At 38.1% G+C, this 18,118-nt stretch overlaps 1 protein-coding gene and 1 non-coding gene across 2 annotated transcripts; one reads left to right on the top strand and one right to left on the bottom strand.

The window, feature by feature from the left end:
• Positions 1-273: 273 nt before the first annotated feature.
• On the top strand, positions 274-345 carry TRNAM-CAU (transfer RNA methionine (anticodon CAU)). Its single transcript has one exon. It is a non-coding gene; the product is annotated as a tRNA-Met (tRNA).
• Positions 346-2,024: 1,679 nt separating this feature from the next.
• Positions 2,025-16,729, bottom strand: LOC131333530 (lon protease homolog 2, peroxisomal). The gene is made up of 17 exons (XM_058368092.1): positions 16,409-16,729; positions 15,516-15,628; positions 15,305-15,413; positions 14,876-15,045; positions 12,764-12,855; positions 11,564-11,743; positions 11,369-11,452; positions 10,802-10,929; positions 9,651-9,852; positions 9,359-9,565; positions 7,894-8,024; positions 7,120-7,333; positions 6,222-6,524; positions 5,781-5,975; positions 4,374-4,619; positions 3,357-3,458; positions 2,025-2,527 (listed from the first exon to the last, which is right to left on the bottom strand). The coding sequence occupies exons 1-17, from the start codon at positions 16,513-16,515 to the stop codon at positions 2,444-2,446; spliced, it is 2,667 nt and encodes an 888-aa protein (XP_058224075.1). The 5' UTR covers positions 16,516-16,729; the 3' UTR covers positions 2,025-2,443.
• Between the last annotated feature and the right edge of the window lie 1,389 nt (positions 16,730-18,118).

The following is an 18,118-nucleotide window of genomic DNA, read 5'->3' as shown; positions in this document are numbered from 1 at the left end:
CCTTCAATAATACACCAAATTTAGGGCTCTTATTTTACTTGGGGTCCACATGCTTGTACATAACGTTGTATTTTGGGAAATGATAATGCCAAAACTGTTTTTATTGGTGTCAAAATTTTAGTATACAAAAGGCTTATACCATGTGCAATGTATAAGACTTTTATGCATTAGAGTTTTGGCACCAACAAAAACAGTTTTGACATCAATGCTTCGGTAGCGTTTGTAATCAGCTTCCTTTAATATTATGTTGTTTTTGCAGGTGAAGTATAACAAATCAGAGTGGCGCAGCGGAAGCGTGGTGGGCCCATAACCCACAGGTCCCAGGATCGAAACCTGGCTCTGATATTGAGACAAAGGCTTTCCAAAACACTCGCTTGATTTTTTGCTCTTCAACACAGAAAATTCTTAACAAGTTCTGTTCAATTAGGAATTCAATTTATTAACTTCCCCCAATATGAAATTAAATATTTTGAAAATCAAACAAGTAATTTAGGATTATAATAACCTCCTCGTGGCAACTAACATACACTCCGTATCAGTCTCGATCAAGTCTACATCTCTTACGGTCAGAACTGTCTCTTCAACACAGAAAATTCTTAACAAGTTCTGTTCAATTAGGAATTCAATTTATTAACTTCCCCCAATATGAAATTAAATATTTTGAAAATCAAACAAGTAATTTAGGATTATGATAACCTCCTCGTGGCAACTAACATACACTCCGTATCGGTCTCGATCAAGTCTACATCTCTTACGGCCAGGACCGTCTGCACCTCCCATTTTCCGATCGAATTTTGATGATCCGAGCCGCTCAATGTTCAGGACGTGATTTTAAGGGTACCCGCAAGAAATTGGAAAAAAAAACACCGGGAATGGTTTGATTTGAGCAATTTTTTATTGAAATGTTCAATAAAAAACTGTTTGGATGAAGCCCTTCCCGATCATTTTTTTTGCCAATTTCTGGCGGGTTCCTTTAAAATCACGTTCTGATTACATTAAGAGGCTCGGATCATCGAAATTCGATCGGAAAAGAGGAGGTGCAGACTGGAATCAGGTCAAGGATCCCTGACTTGATCCAGACTGCACTCCGTATAATCTATCTATCTATCAATATATTATAGAAATGTATTTGAGCCTCTCAAGCCTCCAAACATCCATTCCTAATTTTGTAGATTTTTCATTTTCATTTAATTTTTAAAAATTGAGAGAGAGAGGGGGGGGGGGGGGGGGGGGGGGGGGGGGGAGGGTTTGGATTTTGGTTTTTGTTGTTTCTGTTTAATTTATTTCTGTTTTATGGATTTCTTCTTATTTATTTTTTTAATTGATCATATTTTTTAATTTATATTTGCACACACACAATAAATTATTTTAACAACTAACTTTGTGTTCCGTTCGATGTACGAAACAATAAATAAATTTCACTCCAACATTTGTTGTTGCCCCATGCATTGAATGGGATGCAATGCTAGTACCTTACTATGAACAAGTTCGAACAATTAGCAATTCAATTCATTAACTTCCCCATAATAAAACACACATTCACATCCACAAGCACTTCTGGTGTATACCCACTCACCCGCACACGCACACACACAAACACTTAACACATTCACATTATTATTATTTTTGACCAACAGTAAAATCCCATATATATATAATATTAAATCAGTACAACCATATCCACTTAGCATCCACTACAAGACCAAAAGCAAAACGAAAAGACCCAACATACAACACATTCACATTATGGATGCAAAACACTTGGTAAATACACTCACATAGCGGGTGGGCATGCACTGCAAGTGTTTGTGCATGTGTGTGATTTTACAAAAAATTTATTATTTTAACTCTGCACGAGTGATCTAGTTCCAACAAAGCTAGAGAAAATTTAACTTACATGTAAAAAATTAACTTCTTTTAGTGCTTTTATTATTATTATTATCCAGAGGGTTCGCTTGAACTCCCTGAAATGATGGTGCAGGCGCCTGGCTTGCATAGACAGAAAAAAATGTTGCCCAAAGTAGTGAGAGAACTGGAATTTCAAAACCCTCAACTCAAGGTTCACAGAACAATTCACTATGTTGGAATCTTGTGCAACAGCAACCAAAAGTTGGATATACACAGCAACGATTGGTAATGAGACGCGAGAGAGGAGAAGGAAGCAGTTGTTTGCCCGTTACAAATACATCTTGCTGAGAGTAAAGGATAAATACATAGCAACAATTTCCCAAAAAAAACCCCAAGACACAGATGTTACCAATCGGCTCCCAACGCACCCATTCGACAGAACTCGTTAATAGCAGTTTCATCAGTCTCCAATCGCCACCTCCTCCTCCGGCTGTCATGTGTACCTGAATCCGCAAGCCCAAAACTCTATGTTGGCAAATAAACACAAGTCGATCCCCACCAGAAGTCTGTTAAAGTAATGCCAGTTAAGGTCATGTCATAACTTTGAGTGCTGTCTCCAAGGGCAACCCCCTTCAAAAGCGTGTTCCAGCACGTCTTCCATCCGCTTAGCAAGTAGTATCTGTTACATAGAGCCATTGTGAAGAACGGACCAAAGAACAAGAAAACCCAAGTAACCCCTAAGCATGTCTTTGAGTGGCGAAATCTACATTGGGACCTATTATTGCAACAATCACACCAAACTCGAATTGTGTTGGCTGACTAGCCAAATTACTTCCTTTAAATTACCACCACATTCTTTTGACCATACAAACTACCTAGTTAGATCAAATGAGTTACAATCACTTCTTTTTTTTGTGTCCAAGCGTTGGTCACTCACAAATGGTAACTTCATCTTTCTTCATTTACAGAAGTGTTAAACTGTTAAACATCACCATTTAATTTAACACAACCCGATGGACACTTCAAAATGTAATCAACAGTCAAAATAAGGGTGTGGAATGTGTCCCACATTCCACCTAGAAAACTTCTTTACTGTCTAAGTTTAATAGAATTTACGTAAACCTCATATCGCAACTTTTAAACACAATAAGTTAGAAATAAACAATTATATTGTCCCCGTGTCTTTGACATTAATAAGATAAATCTGTTAGTGAAACACATGCCCCACCAAACACCCGTACCGGAGTTCATTGACATAGAACACATCTAAGTATGTGGTTCATCATTTTGTTTCTCTACAATGTCTTCATTGATATATGTTGAGCAGATGCCTCTTTTTCTTTTCTTTCACTCTTTTATAATCTGTAGGTCTAGCTGGACTACACCATAGGGCAGAGTAGCTAGAGCCTTTACCAATCCTAATTGGCGCGCAGTTTCCAGCTTGCATGTGCTCTCATACCCTACTGAAATACCTTAACCATGCATAGAAACAGCACAAGAAACATTACCTCCAAATTGCCAAGAACTGCAGATGGTACTTCAACTAAGTCCTTCAAGTTCCTTTCTGGAAGGATAACTCTCTTGATACCGTATCGATGAGCGGCCAAAACCTTTACAGCATATATTTGAATAAGCAAGTAAAAAATAACTCTCAAGGATTTACAGAATAGTACTAAAATCATGTCCTAATGCAAAGAGAATGAAACGAACACGCAATTACCAGATTGGAATTTGGATGTACAAGAAGTGCAGTGCATACAAGCAACATTAGCCTGATTCAGAAATTTGCTTTGAAAATGTCAACCACATGGTCATCTCTTATGCTACCACATGAGCATGAGCATGCCAACTGATGGATAGACCACCAATTTATTTTTATTTCTCCTTTCAACAGTAGGTGATGTTCTACCCTGTTAACCACTCTTTTTGAACAATTGCCACAACTTCACAACATTCATCAAACCATTTGGCTTTGCAAGCCAATGCTTTCTGCAGATCTCAAAAAATTTCTTTAGTTTCTTTCCATAGTACACAATCCGTAAGATGTGAATAGTCCACCATGCATGGGTGTCAAACCATCCAACGGGAGAAGAAGGTGAAAAGCGTTTGTGACCTTAGAATCTGGTTCAGAAAAGCGAGGGACAACTTGATGGACCCTCAAGCAATTTACTTCATAGACCTCATCAGTCCAGATTGAAGGCAGTAACTATAGGGCTGAAGGTACTACTTCCTCTGTCTCATATTCTTGGTCATGTTCAAGAATTTCAACTTTTTAAAGGGGACATGCAATTGAGGTTTTCAAATTCAATGGCTAATTAGTTATTTCCTAATTCACCCTAAACTTTTCCCACTTTATAACAATTCACAGCAGATAGCTTTGGAAAGTTACAGAACTTTTTGCTTTAACTTCTCAGAGTGGACAATATTTTAAGACATCCCAAAACGAAAAGGACTAACATTATGGAATGGATGGAGTGTGATTCAGGTCCTGAATACAAACATAAACAAGAAGGGAGAATACACACCTTGTCCTTAATGCCACCAACTGGTAACACTAGACCCCTAAGAGTCATCTCTCCAGTCATTGCTGTATCAGCTCTTACCTTCCTCTGACTAAACAGTGAAACCAGTGATGTTACGAGAGTCACACCTGCTGAGGGTCCATCCTTAGGTACAGCCCCAGCAGGGAAATGTATATGAACGTCACGCCCCTCCAGCAGATTCATACCCTCAGTAGAAGTCAATTTAAGTTCTGCAGCCCTTGACCTAACCTGTATGTCAAGGGAAGGTCTACTGAGTCAAAACAACAATTAAGAAATTGCTAACTCTTAATTTCCCCAAGGAATAAAAAAACATTCAGCATCAGCATCTTGTTTCGTTGAACCAAACCACTGTAAAGATTCCTTGAAAAATAACTGCTAATGTCGATGTGTCTCACTAGTCGCTCATGTATTTGCCAGAATTATGAAAAAGCCAGCATATGAATATTTTCATGCAATTGCCAAGTGGAAAACATTTCTCCACTAGTAAGTGGCAGTACATCTTTCGGTTACAGTAACTTCAAGGATTTATCATTTTATCTCAAGGATGGCCTTGAAAAGGCTGAACTACAGATTAAATACGGGTAAAGGGTAGTATAATAGCTTTGTTCTAATTTTCTATTTGAAGAAAGGATATAATATTGAACAGTGAACACAGACTCCTCTAAAGCAAGTTACATCAAAGAGGGCATGAATTTAAAATTTAGAGCATCAACACAACCCTTCCAACATGAGGATGTCTGATCCCTTGATTTACACCCACACCTGATGCTCACAATCCAGTCCACACCCACACCCAATGCTCACAATCCAGTCCATGTAACATAAGGCCACACACGAGTGCACGAGCATGTAGGTTGTTATCAGATAAGTAATGAGATTTGAACACAGGAACTTTGTACTCTCGTACCATGATAATATCTTGACTCCTCAAAACCTTAAGGTATTAGAAAGGGTCGACTTAAGTATCTAACTATCTATACCCTCCACAATCTCCAGATACTACATGGGGACAACAAGAGCATGACGGAAAAATTGTAGAATCAAAAGAAAAGGCAGTAAGATGGCATTTGTCAGGCCCCCATTCATGGAATAGCCTTAAATTTCTGAGTACAGGTAAGTGGTTTTGTCTTAGGAAGGAATATGAAACCTAACAAGTTCAGTACATATTATCTTATTCTTTTATAGAATTGTTATTCCATATACTTGAAAAATATAGAACTCAAATCTAAAGGCTTCTACTCTGTGCCTTGAGATTGAAGCTAACAACATGGCCCTTCAATTCATCATTCCTTTCAAAACCATATTCACAAGCAAGATGGAAGCTAGGAATTTCGTGGAGCACTCATTTGCCATACATATCAAGGTAAACCAGTTGGAGGAAAAGATTACCCAAGTCAATGCAATCTGAGCTGATTCCTTAATAACATCACCAAGCTGCCCAGTGAGATGAAGATCACCCTTTCCTACCATGGCTGTAGCCTCGACAAACTGAACTTCCCCCCCAAAAGCAGTCCAAACCAACCCAACAGACACGCCAGGAGTTGAGACACGCTCGGCAGTTTCTTTGTCATCATACCTTGGAGGCTGCATTCCAACAACAATATTACAAACCATATCTGGTAGCCTTAGCCATTAGAAGAACTCAACAACCGCACAGGCAAGTGTGGTATTTTGAGGTAATTAAGGACTTAATATAAACTGATAGTTCCCAAAACTCAGTAGATGAACCGTCCCTAGACACATCTAGGTTTTAAACAAACTCCCCTGGTTAGCCACAATTATTTTCTTGTTTGGTCGTCCTGGTCAAAAAAGTAAAACTGCTATACGTACCCCTAATACTTTTTCCAGCACAGCTTCATCCACAACAAAAGGTGAGGTAACTCTGAATGCACTTGATATCTCATGATTGCTAACACCCATCGGAATGACTTCCATTTCTACCTCCCCTCCATCAGCAAGTCTGCTCTCCAGAAGCGGTGAACCAATATGGTGCACATCTTTGGTGAGAGGTAGAGAGTGTTCTTGTTCTGCAACTCTTACAGCTGCTGCACGAGCTAAGGAAGCTAAGTTCCTCTCCAGATTCCTGACACCAGCTTCTCTGGTGTACCTCTGAATGACAAGTTTCACCATAGCCTACCGCAACACAGAGACACAAACCAATGAAGAGTCACACCCTCCAATAAGGTGATCATAAGTGAATAATTACATGCAATTAGTACAATCAACTGACATTTTCATCATTGCCAATCACAACAAAAATATATATACAACAGGCAAATTAACTGTACGCGAGTGTAACAGAATCCTTCTGCAAGGTGATTGCAACTAAATTAACTGTAATCGAGTATAGCCAAATTCTAAACATCAACACTTACCAAGCGCCTATAACAAAACCCGCATAGTGCTTGAACAGAACATCCGTAACATTAGGAAATCCCTCCCCCAAAAACCAGGAAAAAGGACCAAAAAAACTAGAAACCCTATTGAGGCACCGTCACACAACACACACCATTCCAACATATGAATATCACTATGGTATGAAGAAAAAAAAAGAAACGACAATATAATACCCAAAAAATAACAGCAAAGAGAAGAAAACAAAAGCTTCCATGGTATGACCTTTCCACAAAGAATCAATAGAAACTCAAGCCGTGATGGAAGGATGCTACAAACATACAAGTTTGATGCTTTGTCTTGTACTTCATCGGAGTTAATTGAAGTTTAATACCTCAGGAATTTGAAGGTACTCAGCATTCAAGCCATGCTGATCCAGAACACGTGGAATGAGATGTCGCATTGCTATTCTAAGCTTTTCTTCAGGGGTATATCCAGGCAATTCAATGACTTCCATCCTGTCTAACAGTGCTGGAGGAATAGGTTGCACCCTGTTTGCAGTTGCCACAAAGACCACCTTTGAAAGGTCAAATGGAACATTCAGATAGCTGGTAAACCGCAGTTAAGGAACCGTTCTGGATATGTCTATATCAAAGCATTGTATGGTGTTAAGAGTACTGCATTGAAGATTCACTTGCATATTTTATTTTATTTAACACCACCTATCAAGATGTATGGAACAGAGTATAGAACATATTGAGAGTGATGTTGATATACGAAAAGCTGAAATATTCTAGATGCTTAGAAACTTGTCCACATGAGCTAACTTACACCCAAAAGTCATTTCTCCTCCAGCAAAAACAACAGTAGTAGAAAGATTAAAAAGCTCATCTCTTGTAATGAATTATGCTGGGAAACCAAATAAGTGATAACTGATAAGCCAAAAATTGCTTCCGAACATCATTAGTCAACTTTTTTAAAATCAAATAAGCTAGTTAGCTTACAAGTGCTGATAAACACGCCGTGGAACCATTTTGTCATAAAATTAAAAAAAAAAAAACTTGAATGGCATAACTGGAAATTGGAATATCGGTTAAGGTTGTCCAATGCAAGAATTATCGACTTCGAAGAGCAACTACCAAGAGATTTACAGAAGGAAAAAGGATACTGATCATTGAATGTTTTGTTTTGTTCAGGGTCAAGAACCTCTAGGAGAGCTGAAGCTGGATCACCCCGAACATCAGACCCAGTCTTGTCAATCTCATCCAGAAGCATAACTGGGTTGCAAATGGCCACTCTCTAAAATTCATAATACAACAAAAAAAAAAAACTTTTAGCCTCCCACCCAAAAACAGAGTCACCTCAAGAAAGCTGTTAAATGACAGCCAGACCCACTTCCTACAGGAGAGGACTAGAGACCCACATTCAATTTCCTAATCACATTATGTGACTATTTTCAAGAGTAATAGTCTAATAGAGCACATATAAACTGTTAAAATCAACAAGCAATAGAGCACACATAAACTGTTAAAATCAACAAGCATTCAACCAAGTTAATTTCCACATGCCCTAACCCCGATTTGTTATTAGACACCATGAAGAGAAAAAACAAATTGACAACTACTTTACTGCAGTAAATTGCTTTTGCTTCAAGAGATGCTCAGACGAATGACTCAAGGGAGATAAAAACAATGCAAATCGCGACACTACAAAAGTAACATAAGTGAGCCTTCTAAAATTTGGACAACGCATGTCATTGTTTGATAAACCTCAGCAGGCAGGAACTCCATCTATTTGTATATCAGGGCATTACCACACAATGTAGCAGTCAAACATTCTTAATCACTGATCATTAATTGACACATATTCACGTCCCAACCCGGACTCGAACCCAATAAAAATACAGCATGTGCATGTGAAAGAAAACCTTGATAGGGAACAAGAAGGACAACCCCAACGGGCTAGTCATATTTGAACCTGGAGGATGATACTTTTGTCATTTGTACTTTTTAGACTTTGGGAGTTTATTTGGTAGAGATATTTGTTATTTAAAATTTATATTGTAAAAACCTTAGTAATTATTGTTAGGTTATCTTCTTTTTATCTTTTTGTTATTATTTGGAGAAGTCTATTTCTAAGGACTCTACAGCTGGATTTGCAAATATTGATGGATTCATTTCATTATAATTTGAGTGTCGGTGTGGATGCCATTACTTCTCCCATTGCAGATACCTAGAGCTTGTTTAGTTTGGGATTTAGGATTTTGGACTCTCTCTCTGCGCACAGTCCCCCATAAATTTTCTCTCAATCATTACTCTCATTTTTCTCTCTATCTCTCTCTGCTCAAAATCCAAAATCCAAAAACCAAAACAAACAAGCCCCTAGTGTTCCTAAGGTGTGGATGACTATGGTTCTCATATTGTTCTTTGATCTCTTGATTTTCCTGCATCAATCCTCCACCTCAAGACCAATCCAAAATGCTCAAAATATCATTCTATGTAAGCGCCTTACAAGCATGAGGAATTTCCTACACAATAATACAATGCAATCATGCAGTGAAGCAAACATCAAATGATTTCAAATAGGGATTCAGATGAAAGAAAACATCATCAAAACCAGTAACAACTTACAACCTTCAATCCATCAATAAGGCGCCCTGGCATGCTTCCAATATATGTCCTCCTATGCCCTCTAATATCAGCCTCATCCTTAACACCACCAAGGGATATCCGTATAAACTTTCTTCCCAGAGCAGCAGCAATAGATGATGCCAAAGATGTTTTCCCAACACCAGGCGGGCCAACGAAGCATAAGACCGGGCCTCTGGCCTCTGGTTTGAGCTGCAATTTACATAATTTAAAAACCTGAATACAAGAATCAAAATAAAACCTAGTCAAAGCAACAAGAATTAGAGAACTGGTTAACCTTTCGAACTGCTAGATATTCAATTATCCTTTGTTTGACCTTCACTAAACCATAGTGGTCACTGTCAAGACGATCTCTTGCAGCCCTCAAGTCCAATTCAAGTTCTTCACTGGCCTTCTGCCAAGGTAGATCGGCAAGTAGTTCCAGGTAAACACGAGAACTACTATATCCCGGTTGCTGAGGTTGCATTTTTTTAAGTCTCCTGGTAAAAGAATTTGCAAAGGAAATCAAAAGAAATCCCCAATAGCCCAAAACTTATAACTTCTAATCATGCAGTTGACCAGGACAGTAACTGTAAGGAAAAGATTGTGAAAGAGCTATTTTCAGCAAAAACCTCTTGAGTCTCTGACAACATGGATAACCAACCTAAAGACACACTGAGTCCCATTAAGGACAGCCTGTACTTGAACTAATTAGATACAAGAACGCTCGTGAAAGCGGGCATTTGTGTTGACTTGCGACACTTGCGTTCATCCATGCAATATGCATAAGTTTGAATGAAGTTCAACATGAATGAGAAACGTAGATACACAGGCGCCAGATAGTAGTGTGCTTAAAACAATCTATTGTTTTACATGAAAAGAAAAAATCATACCGTTGATGCAGGGACTTATGTAGTGGAATATGCACCAATTAATTTGATACCTTGTCACAGTTACAATGGTATGAATCATTAATCAAGATGGTCAAAACTCGGATACTTGATTTGTCAAAAGACACCTAGATATGATGAGTATGAAACTTCTGATCGACAATTTGCCAGAATAGAAATTATTCACACCCCCCGAAGTTAGCTTCGGTACGATTAAGAATCTTACTTACATTAGTTGGAAAGTACAAGTAGTTCGTAATGCATTACCATCCCAGAATTAATGTTAAAAAAGTTACTTTGTTCGCTGATGTTCCTTGTGGACACACACACAAAGGTGATATCCGTCTTCCTCGGTCTAAGGGGCACTACTATGTCTTCATGTCAGAATGCAAACTTGTAATGTAATCCCCCTCCGCAAAGTATGAGCAGTTATGACCATAATAAGTACAACGTACCAAATCAAATTATGCCAATCAGAAGCTTTATCTGCCAACCGGAAGACATCCAAACAGACCTAGTAAGATAAACTACATTACTGTGTGTACCCAAGTTAGTATACCTTAATTCCCTCTGCGCATGCTTCCAAATATCTGGGGGCATTCCTGCACTTTCCATTTTTCTTTCCAGAGCAGTCACATCATCCTCATCATCATCATTGTCCCCAAGCTCCTCTTTGATAGCTCTCATCTGAAAAATGCTCGTAAGGGAGTAGGCATGAAAGATAACATTTAGATAAGAATATAATGGGAGAATGCCACATCCATTGAAGCACCTGTAATGAGATAGTGCAGATATACTGAAACAGTTAAATCTATGTTCTGTGATCAGTAAACTAGCCAAACAGTTTCTGCATCCACAAAGATGTGGGTGCACATACACTCGAACGACTGTGGAACTCTCAATTAGAGAGACAGATGAAGACTGTCTCAGCTTCACATACTTCACCAGATATGGAAAAAATTAAGAATAAACAACTTCAGACTTTTGACAGTGGAATGAGAAAACAATTTTACTGATACCAGAACACGTCAAAGTTTTGTTGAGACAACAAAAAAGCCACAACGCACTTTCATTCCTAAATTTGCACTCATAAAGAAGTATTTCTAGCTGATATCAGAAAGCAAACCTGCTGTCGAAGAAAAAACTCCTTCTGGGTCTTCGATAGCTGCCCCTCAACCTTTTGTGTAATCTTCTCAGCTACACGTATTGACTGTACAAGTAAGAGTAGATAGCACAACTCATGACTCCACAAAGGCCAGAAGTAGCCGAAAAGACAAAAGAAAAACAAATGGTTTTATCAATATCTAAATTCAACTATTACCTGCAAATGCCTGTCAACTAACTCGGTAGCTTTTGATATCCTAACTTTAACATCAACAGAATCTAACATAGAGAGCTGCTCCTCAAAGCTTATCTCAAAGCTAGCAACAAAAATATCCGCCAATTTGTGGACTGGAACGGTCTCCAACAGAACTTTTGTCCTTGCACCAGTTTTTTGTTTCTACAATCAGGGAAGAAACAGCAATGTGAGGATTATGAGAAACACAATCCAACAAAATCCCACAAAATACAGAAAAACTTAGAAGTGGTCAAAATCATGATGATGATGCTTCATTGACAAAATCATTGTCATGATTGCTGTTCGTCCAGAAGAAACATGCCCCGAACAAGTCAAGGAATATGACAATGCACTCTTTAAAACAAATGCCCTCATCAAGATTCTTGAACTGTCAATTTTAGTCCAAAACTCCAGCAAACTTGACATTCAAATCAGTGTTCAAGTGTGCTACCCTTTTTATGTTCTTTGCAAGTGTTTCACATTGGCTATGAGTAGTTAAGTTCCACCGGACCATAAATGGGAAAATGGAACTTTAGGCTCATTAACTGCAAATGTGAATTCTACAACTCCCACTGGATGTAATTCGAAAACAGATCTTTAGAAGACACAATAAAACAGAAAGAGTTTCCATAACCGAAAGAATGAACTATCAGCAGAATCTGACCTACAGAACTGGTCAGAATCCACTGCAAACTCACAAGCACAGATCTCTTGCAGAAATGTAACTCCACTAATGGGGCAAAAGAGCAGCTTTAACCCCTAAGTATTATTATCATTTTTGAACTTCAAAATCATAGGTTATATGAAAGAAAAGGTATATCTACAGCATTAGTAGCTTTCAGGAATATCACCAACTCAATTAGATGCCACTCGAAGATTAAAAATATCAGTTTTAACAAAATCAAGGCTTTGGAGACGTGTGCTGATTCTGAAACAATGATTGGTAAGACATTTCCAACACCGGAATCCCGGACTCCATTGAAGAACAGAAGAAATATCCTTATGATTGTATAAAACTATTTCCAAAAATTGTCAAAGCAGGCAACAACCAATTGAAACAACTAGAAAGAACAATGCATGGAGAGAGAGAGAGAGAGAGACTACAAATGACGGTACCTAAGCTATATCCTTCAGCGGGAGGGGGAGAGGAGAAAAGGGGAAATAACTCAGTCCCACACGTACCTGCTCAAGAAGAGAGATAAGCTCCATCGCAGTAGCCTTAAACTGGCGTGACAACACCATGAAATCTGGGTCTTGCTCAACTTGCTCCATCTCTAATCAAAATGAGAAATTCTGTAGCAACTCAGCATCTTGCCAGATCAAGATTTAAGCTACTTCTCTATATGCAACATTTTAGGGACATTCTTTCACACAAACCACACCAACAAAAAATAGCTAAATGCGAAAAAGTCAATTACAAGTAGGCCAGAGCAATAATTAGCACAACATATTAAATGTGATGGAGAAGTTCTCACACTGCACGGCTTTACAACAAAGAAATCATATGATCAACTGGACAACAGAAAATCCTTTTGCAGGCCTGGAAGCCTTTTGGTTTATCAAACTGACAATTAAGTTAGCGCCTTGGATATTGAAACTCTACCAAGGAAAACACTGGAAACCTATATATAGAACTATAACCACCTTTGCATTTGGTCGCTCACTAAGACAAGCAATGCAAACTATTCTCTCTCTTTTTTAATGAAATAGAAAATAACAGCATACTGAGAAATGAAAAGAGAATAAAGGTAAAAAAACATGAGGACAAAACATAGAAACCCACAAAGGATAATACATCTAAAGCATAAAATATCCCACGGAATGAAGCCTCAATCATACTGATCCCCGGTCGTGGTAAACCACAGAGATTAAAATGGCATTCAAAAGACAAAAGAGCTCCTACTACATGCATTGCTAAAGAGAATAAAGCGGCCAATATGACTCTCCTAGATGGCAAAATTGTGTTTCTAATACACATGATGGCTTCTTCATCCAACAACTTCATCCATCTGGTTTTACAATCCAAATTCTACTCCTTCATGCTTGTGGGCAGGTTTTAAGAAACACTATCCTACAAGCAAAATTGTTAGTGCTTTGTAAAGAGAGTGTATTAAGAAGCTCCAGAAGGGGGAGTTGTCCATCTGTACAGGCATGCATACCTTCCTACAACATAAAGGATATCCACCATCTCAAAAGTCAAAGTTGCCTAAGAACTAAGAAGCTTTAAAACAACAATTTAAGGACGGCAATATTTGACCATTAGTTGCACAAAGCGGGAGCTGGAGAGTGGGAGCAGGGACAAGTAAAAGATCCTATGGTTAGGTCTGTTAGGAGTGTCGAGGAAGCACACATATAAATATGCTCCTTTACTTTTTAGATGGAAAATACATACGAATATGTTGAAATTTTGAAATTGAAGAATTGGCAAAAGTTATTATAAGTCCTATTAAAGCCCAAAAACAATAAGCCCGCTTTCTTATGCAAAATGAATAGATAAGCTCCACAAAATATTAGGCCCAATTCCTTAGCAAAAGTTAACAATGGAGCCCAAACATAAACTTATCATTTCTTCTATTTAATAGAGAAGCCCAAGTTACAACTCTATCTTCTCACACTCTTCTTCTCTGATATTATGTTGCTATTGCTTCTTCTCTGACCTCTGCTGCTGCTCGTCTGATCTCCCCTGCTGCTGCTATGATGTGCTCCAGGTACTTGATCCGGTCTTGTTCTTCTCTCTCCTCCTCCTTCTACTAGCCATCCACTCCCACCATAGTTAGGATCACGCTCCAACGCAGGAGGAGTGGCGCTGCCATTGCAAATGATCCTTTGGAGTGCAAATCCGCGCTCTTGAGTAGGGAGTGAGAACACTTTTGACAATCCCCGCTACTAAGATTTGACCCGATCACCAAACCCATCTGAACCCACTCACTTATTAATAAAAGTAAAACTAGTAACACTAATAATTCAATGTTGAACAGATAAAGTTTATCTGATCTGTCTCATAAGATAGTCAGATTCAATGAACAACAAACCTATAGAGTCAGGTTTAATGAATGAGGAAACTATGCACACCTACTCGTGCGTTAAAAAGCGCATCCTACTTGTGTTACATTATTATATCTCCACCCTAAAGTCAGTCATGTCATATACTCATACGTGCAACTTCCCACCAAAATAATTCATTAAAAAGAATGAAACTAGAACTACTGAACCCAGCACTCACTCCATGTGACTAGAAGTGTTAGGCATGGACCAAATAAAATTCCAAAACAAAGAACATAATTGCCAACTTACCAGCTTTCGTCATATCAGCCGGAGCAATCCTCGCAGTATAATATGTTCCTCTTGTGCTAAGCTCCTGGACACTGAATCTACACAAACCTTCAAGGACAACCATGTATGTTACCCTTCCACTTGGTTTCTCCACTCCTCTTGACAAATGTAACGCACGAGCTGCAACTCCCCTGAAAGCAGAAACAATCTATCACACTTACGTAAAAAACCGACAAATGAAAGAGACTCCAATAGCAGTAAGTTAAGTGAGGAAAATAACTGAAATCAAAGAACAAATTGAGGCAGCAACTAACCACGTAAGTGCCAAGAGCCAAATGGCATTGTAAGTTGCTCCAAAAATTATTAAGCAAGTGCAACAAAATAGCAGTTGGTATTAACTAGCAGAAAACCAGACACCAAAAAGGTTGCCTCATCAAATTAAGTTTATACCTGGTATGCCAATGAATAAATTCCTGCTGATTTTTCCCGTCAAACTTGTGAGAATCTGATGTACCAAGATGAATTTTTGAGCTTCCCTCCCCTGAATCAGTTCCTACACCTGGAAGGACAATAAAGTTTCATTTCCACTCCTACAAATTCCAATTATGCAATGCAAAATTATTAATCATGCTAAACACGAAGCTAAAAGAATCATGATCACCTGGAGATAACGTGGGACCCACTGATGATGTCTCTGTGGCATCCCTAACTGGTAAAATCCCAATTAACCCCTTCTCCTCCCTCTGCCATAATTCTTGCTCCACCAGTTTCACACTGCACAGAGAATATTGCTTTCAATGTTTTTGAATAAACTAACTGATAATTACCATAAGTGAACCAGCCTATGTGCTTTTCAAGCAACTGCAGTGTAATAATCCCAGTCAACAGGTAAATACCTTAACAGATCTAGTTGTTTCTAATTTTGTATATCTATGGAGGAATGCAAATTCTCTCTTCACACCTAAAACCTCCACCCCCACACCCGGCCACCACCCCCCGCGCAGAGGAAGGGGAAAAAAAAAATCTTGTTGGGCTTTCATCCAAGTTCCATCTACAAGACTCAAGGCCAACTTATACGCACCTTGACTAATCCTGGAGCTAGTTTTTATGGCCATCAGCATGTAATGCTCAAACATAAGCTTCTACCAATATTGGAACTTCTTAAGTTTTATTTATCCATCTAAAGCTAGAGTTGAATTGAGCTCTTTTTTCCACCTTATCATCTCCTGCCAACTACCAAATTACTGAAAAAAAAAGGTTTTAATATTACCATCTTACTTCAAACTATCATGCTCAACTGAACCTCTCCTTAATTAAACATCCGTTGCAAACAATAAGCATAGCAGAAAACCTGATTCCGATCGGAATTCGGTTTCCAAATTGGCTATACAAATTAAACCCTAAAATCCAAATGGAAAGACGGAATCAAGAACAGCTACTCTGATACGGAACTAACTACCCAATCATTTACCACATCAAACCATCTCCACAAGGAATAAATTAATAGTAAATTAAAGAAATATATCATAATTAAGCATAGAGGCATATGTGCACCTGCTGGGTGAGGTGCAGCGAATCCGAATAATTGCACCAGGCAACAGAACCTTGTTCCTGAAGGGAAGGATTGCCAGTCGATGCGGAAGCTCGACCGATTCCGCCATAGATAAATAGATAGATATAGAGAGAGAGAGAGAGAGTTGTGACTTGAAGAGAGAGAGTGTTTGTGCTTATATAGTCGTTTGTATGTACGTGTGAGAATAACAGGAAGACAAAGGAATAATCTGTAGAAGAAGAAAGGAGAGGCGAAGGCTTTTTAGTCCAGACACAACAGCTGAAGGTCGACGGCTTTCGTTCTCTCTCCTAATTATCGAAATTTTCTCTCTCCTAATTATTCCATGATTAAAAGGAGATGTTGACCTTCTTGTTTTGCCATATTGCTTAATTACCCCTGAAGTTTCAAGTATTCTTCCAAAAACCTTTCTTTGTTTTCTAAAGAGATCTCAAAGTATCATTTGTTCATATTTCATGTATCCAGCACGTCGGTGTCGGTTTGACGGGACTAATAATGAACAAATACATAATTTAGTTGGAGATAAAAATTGAATTAGATTTATAGTTTTGGCAAATTAACATTAGTACTACATCTCATACTATTATATCTCACGTATTGTGTGATTATCTATTAGAGAGGTCGTAAATACTTTAACGAAAAAAACAAGTTTTGATCATCTTGAATACATGGTCCAATCCCATGCTCGTATCCAATTAGGTAAACGAGCCATTAGAGTAAATCTTGTGCAAAGGGTTATTTGAGTCTTTTTAAATGTTAGATTATATATATAGCATGCTAATAATGTTCAAATGTTAATTCTATTTGACATATGTATTGTATGTTAAGAAGAGCTTTCAAAATGTTACATCAGCAACCTAAATTTTTTACATAATGGCTTGGTCAGTTAACATAAACTAGTAAATCCAGTTAACATCACCCAGAAATGCTATCAACGCATATAGTATGTGCACGATCTCGTGCACATACAACTCCTTGGGTCCCACTACAAAGTCCCAAAAAACAATCTAAGTCGTTCATTAGCTTTAAAATTAATGATTTTCTAAGTCATCTTGTAAAAGATAAGTTCAATCCGATACCTCTGAAGTGTTTGATTCAATCGTCTAAATGTTTATTTAGATTTCAAAATTCTAAAGTATAAGCAAAAATTTGAATGATTACATTAAGATTAATTTTCACGTGAGGACTTGGAAAATCATTTTAAAGCTAATAGATGGCTTGGATTATTTATGAGGACTCTGTAGTAGGTCTCATGGAATCGTATGTGCACGATCTGTGCACATACTATTGTGTGGATAGCATTTATGAACATCACCATACAAGAGATAGAGCTCATTTAAATATAGAAAGTCAAATCGAAATTTGTTAGTAGCTTTTACTAAAGGTTACTAAACTGGGTAATGGTGTTGTGCGGGTAGTGCACAATATCGTGCTTTGTATTATTTGAACAGTCCATTCGACAATTCAATAGTCCAAATCTCATATTCACCTTGTAGCATTCGAGCCATTTATTACCGAAATGAAATTCCGATCGTTGAATTGTCAAACGAACGGCTCGAATGATAGACAACATACACAACACCATCTGCGGTAATACCTTATCATATCTACTTTTAAATTCAGGAATCTCTAGCCATCTCTGTCTTACATAGTGTATGGCTAATTGGCTATTGTGAATGCATTTCAAGGAAATT

This window comes from Rhododendron vialii, chromosome 7a, assembly GCF_030253575.1.
Source record: "Rhododendron vialii isolate Sample 1 chromosome 7a, ASM3025357v1".
In the NCBI taxonomy this organism is placed as follows: domain Eukaryota; kingdom Viridiplantae; phylum Streptophyta; class Magnoliopsida; order Ericales; family Ericaceae; genus Rhododendron; species Rhododendron vialii.
This window is presented reverse-complemented; position numbering and strand designations above follow the sequence as displayed.

Bases quoted from the DNA above. Each gene is read 5' to 3' on its own strand.
- LOC131333530 (XM_058368092.1), bottom strand. From the start codon at position 16,515: ATGGCGGAATCGGTCGAGCTTCCGCATCGACTGGCAATCCTTCCCTTC. The intron at 10,930-11,368 runs GTTTGCTTTCTG...AGCATTTTTCAG, and splicing joins AGTTTTTTCTTCGACAGCAG to ATGAGAGCTATCAAAGAGGA. The intron at 3,459-4,373 runs GTGTGTATTCTC...TATGCTGTAAAG, and splicing joins TTGGTGGCATTAAGGACAAG to GTTTTGGCCGCTCATCGATA.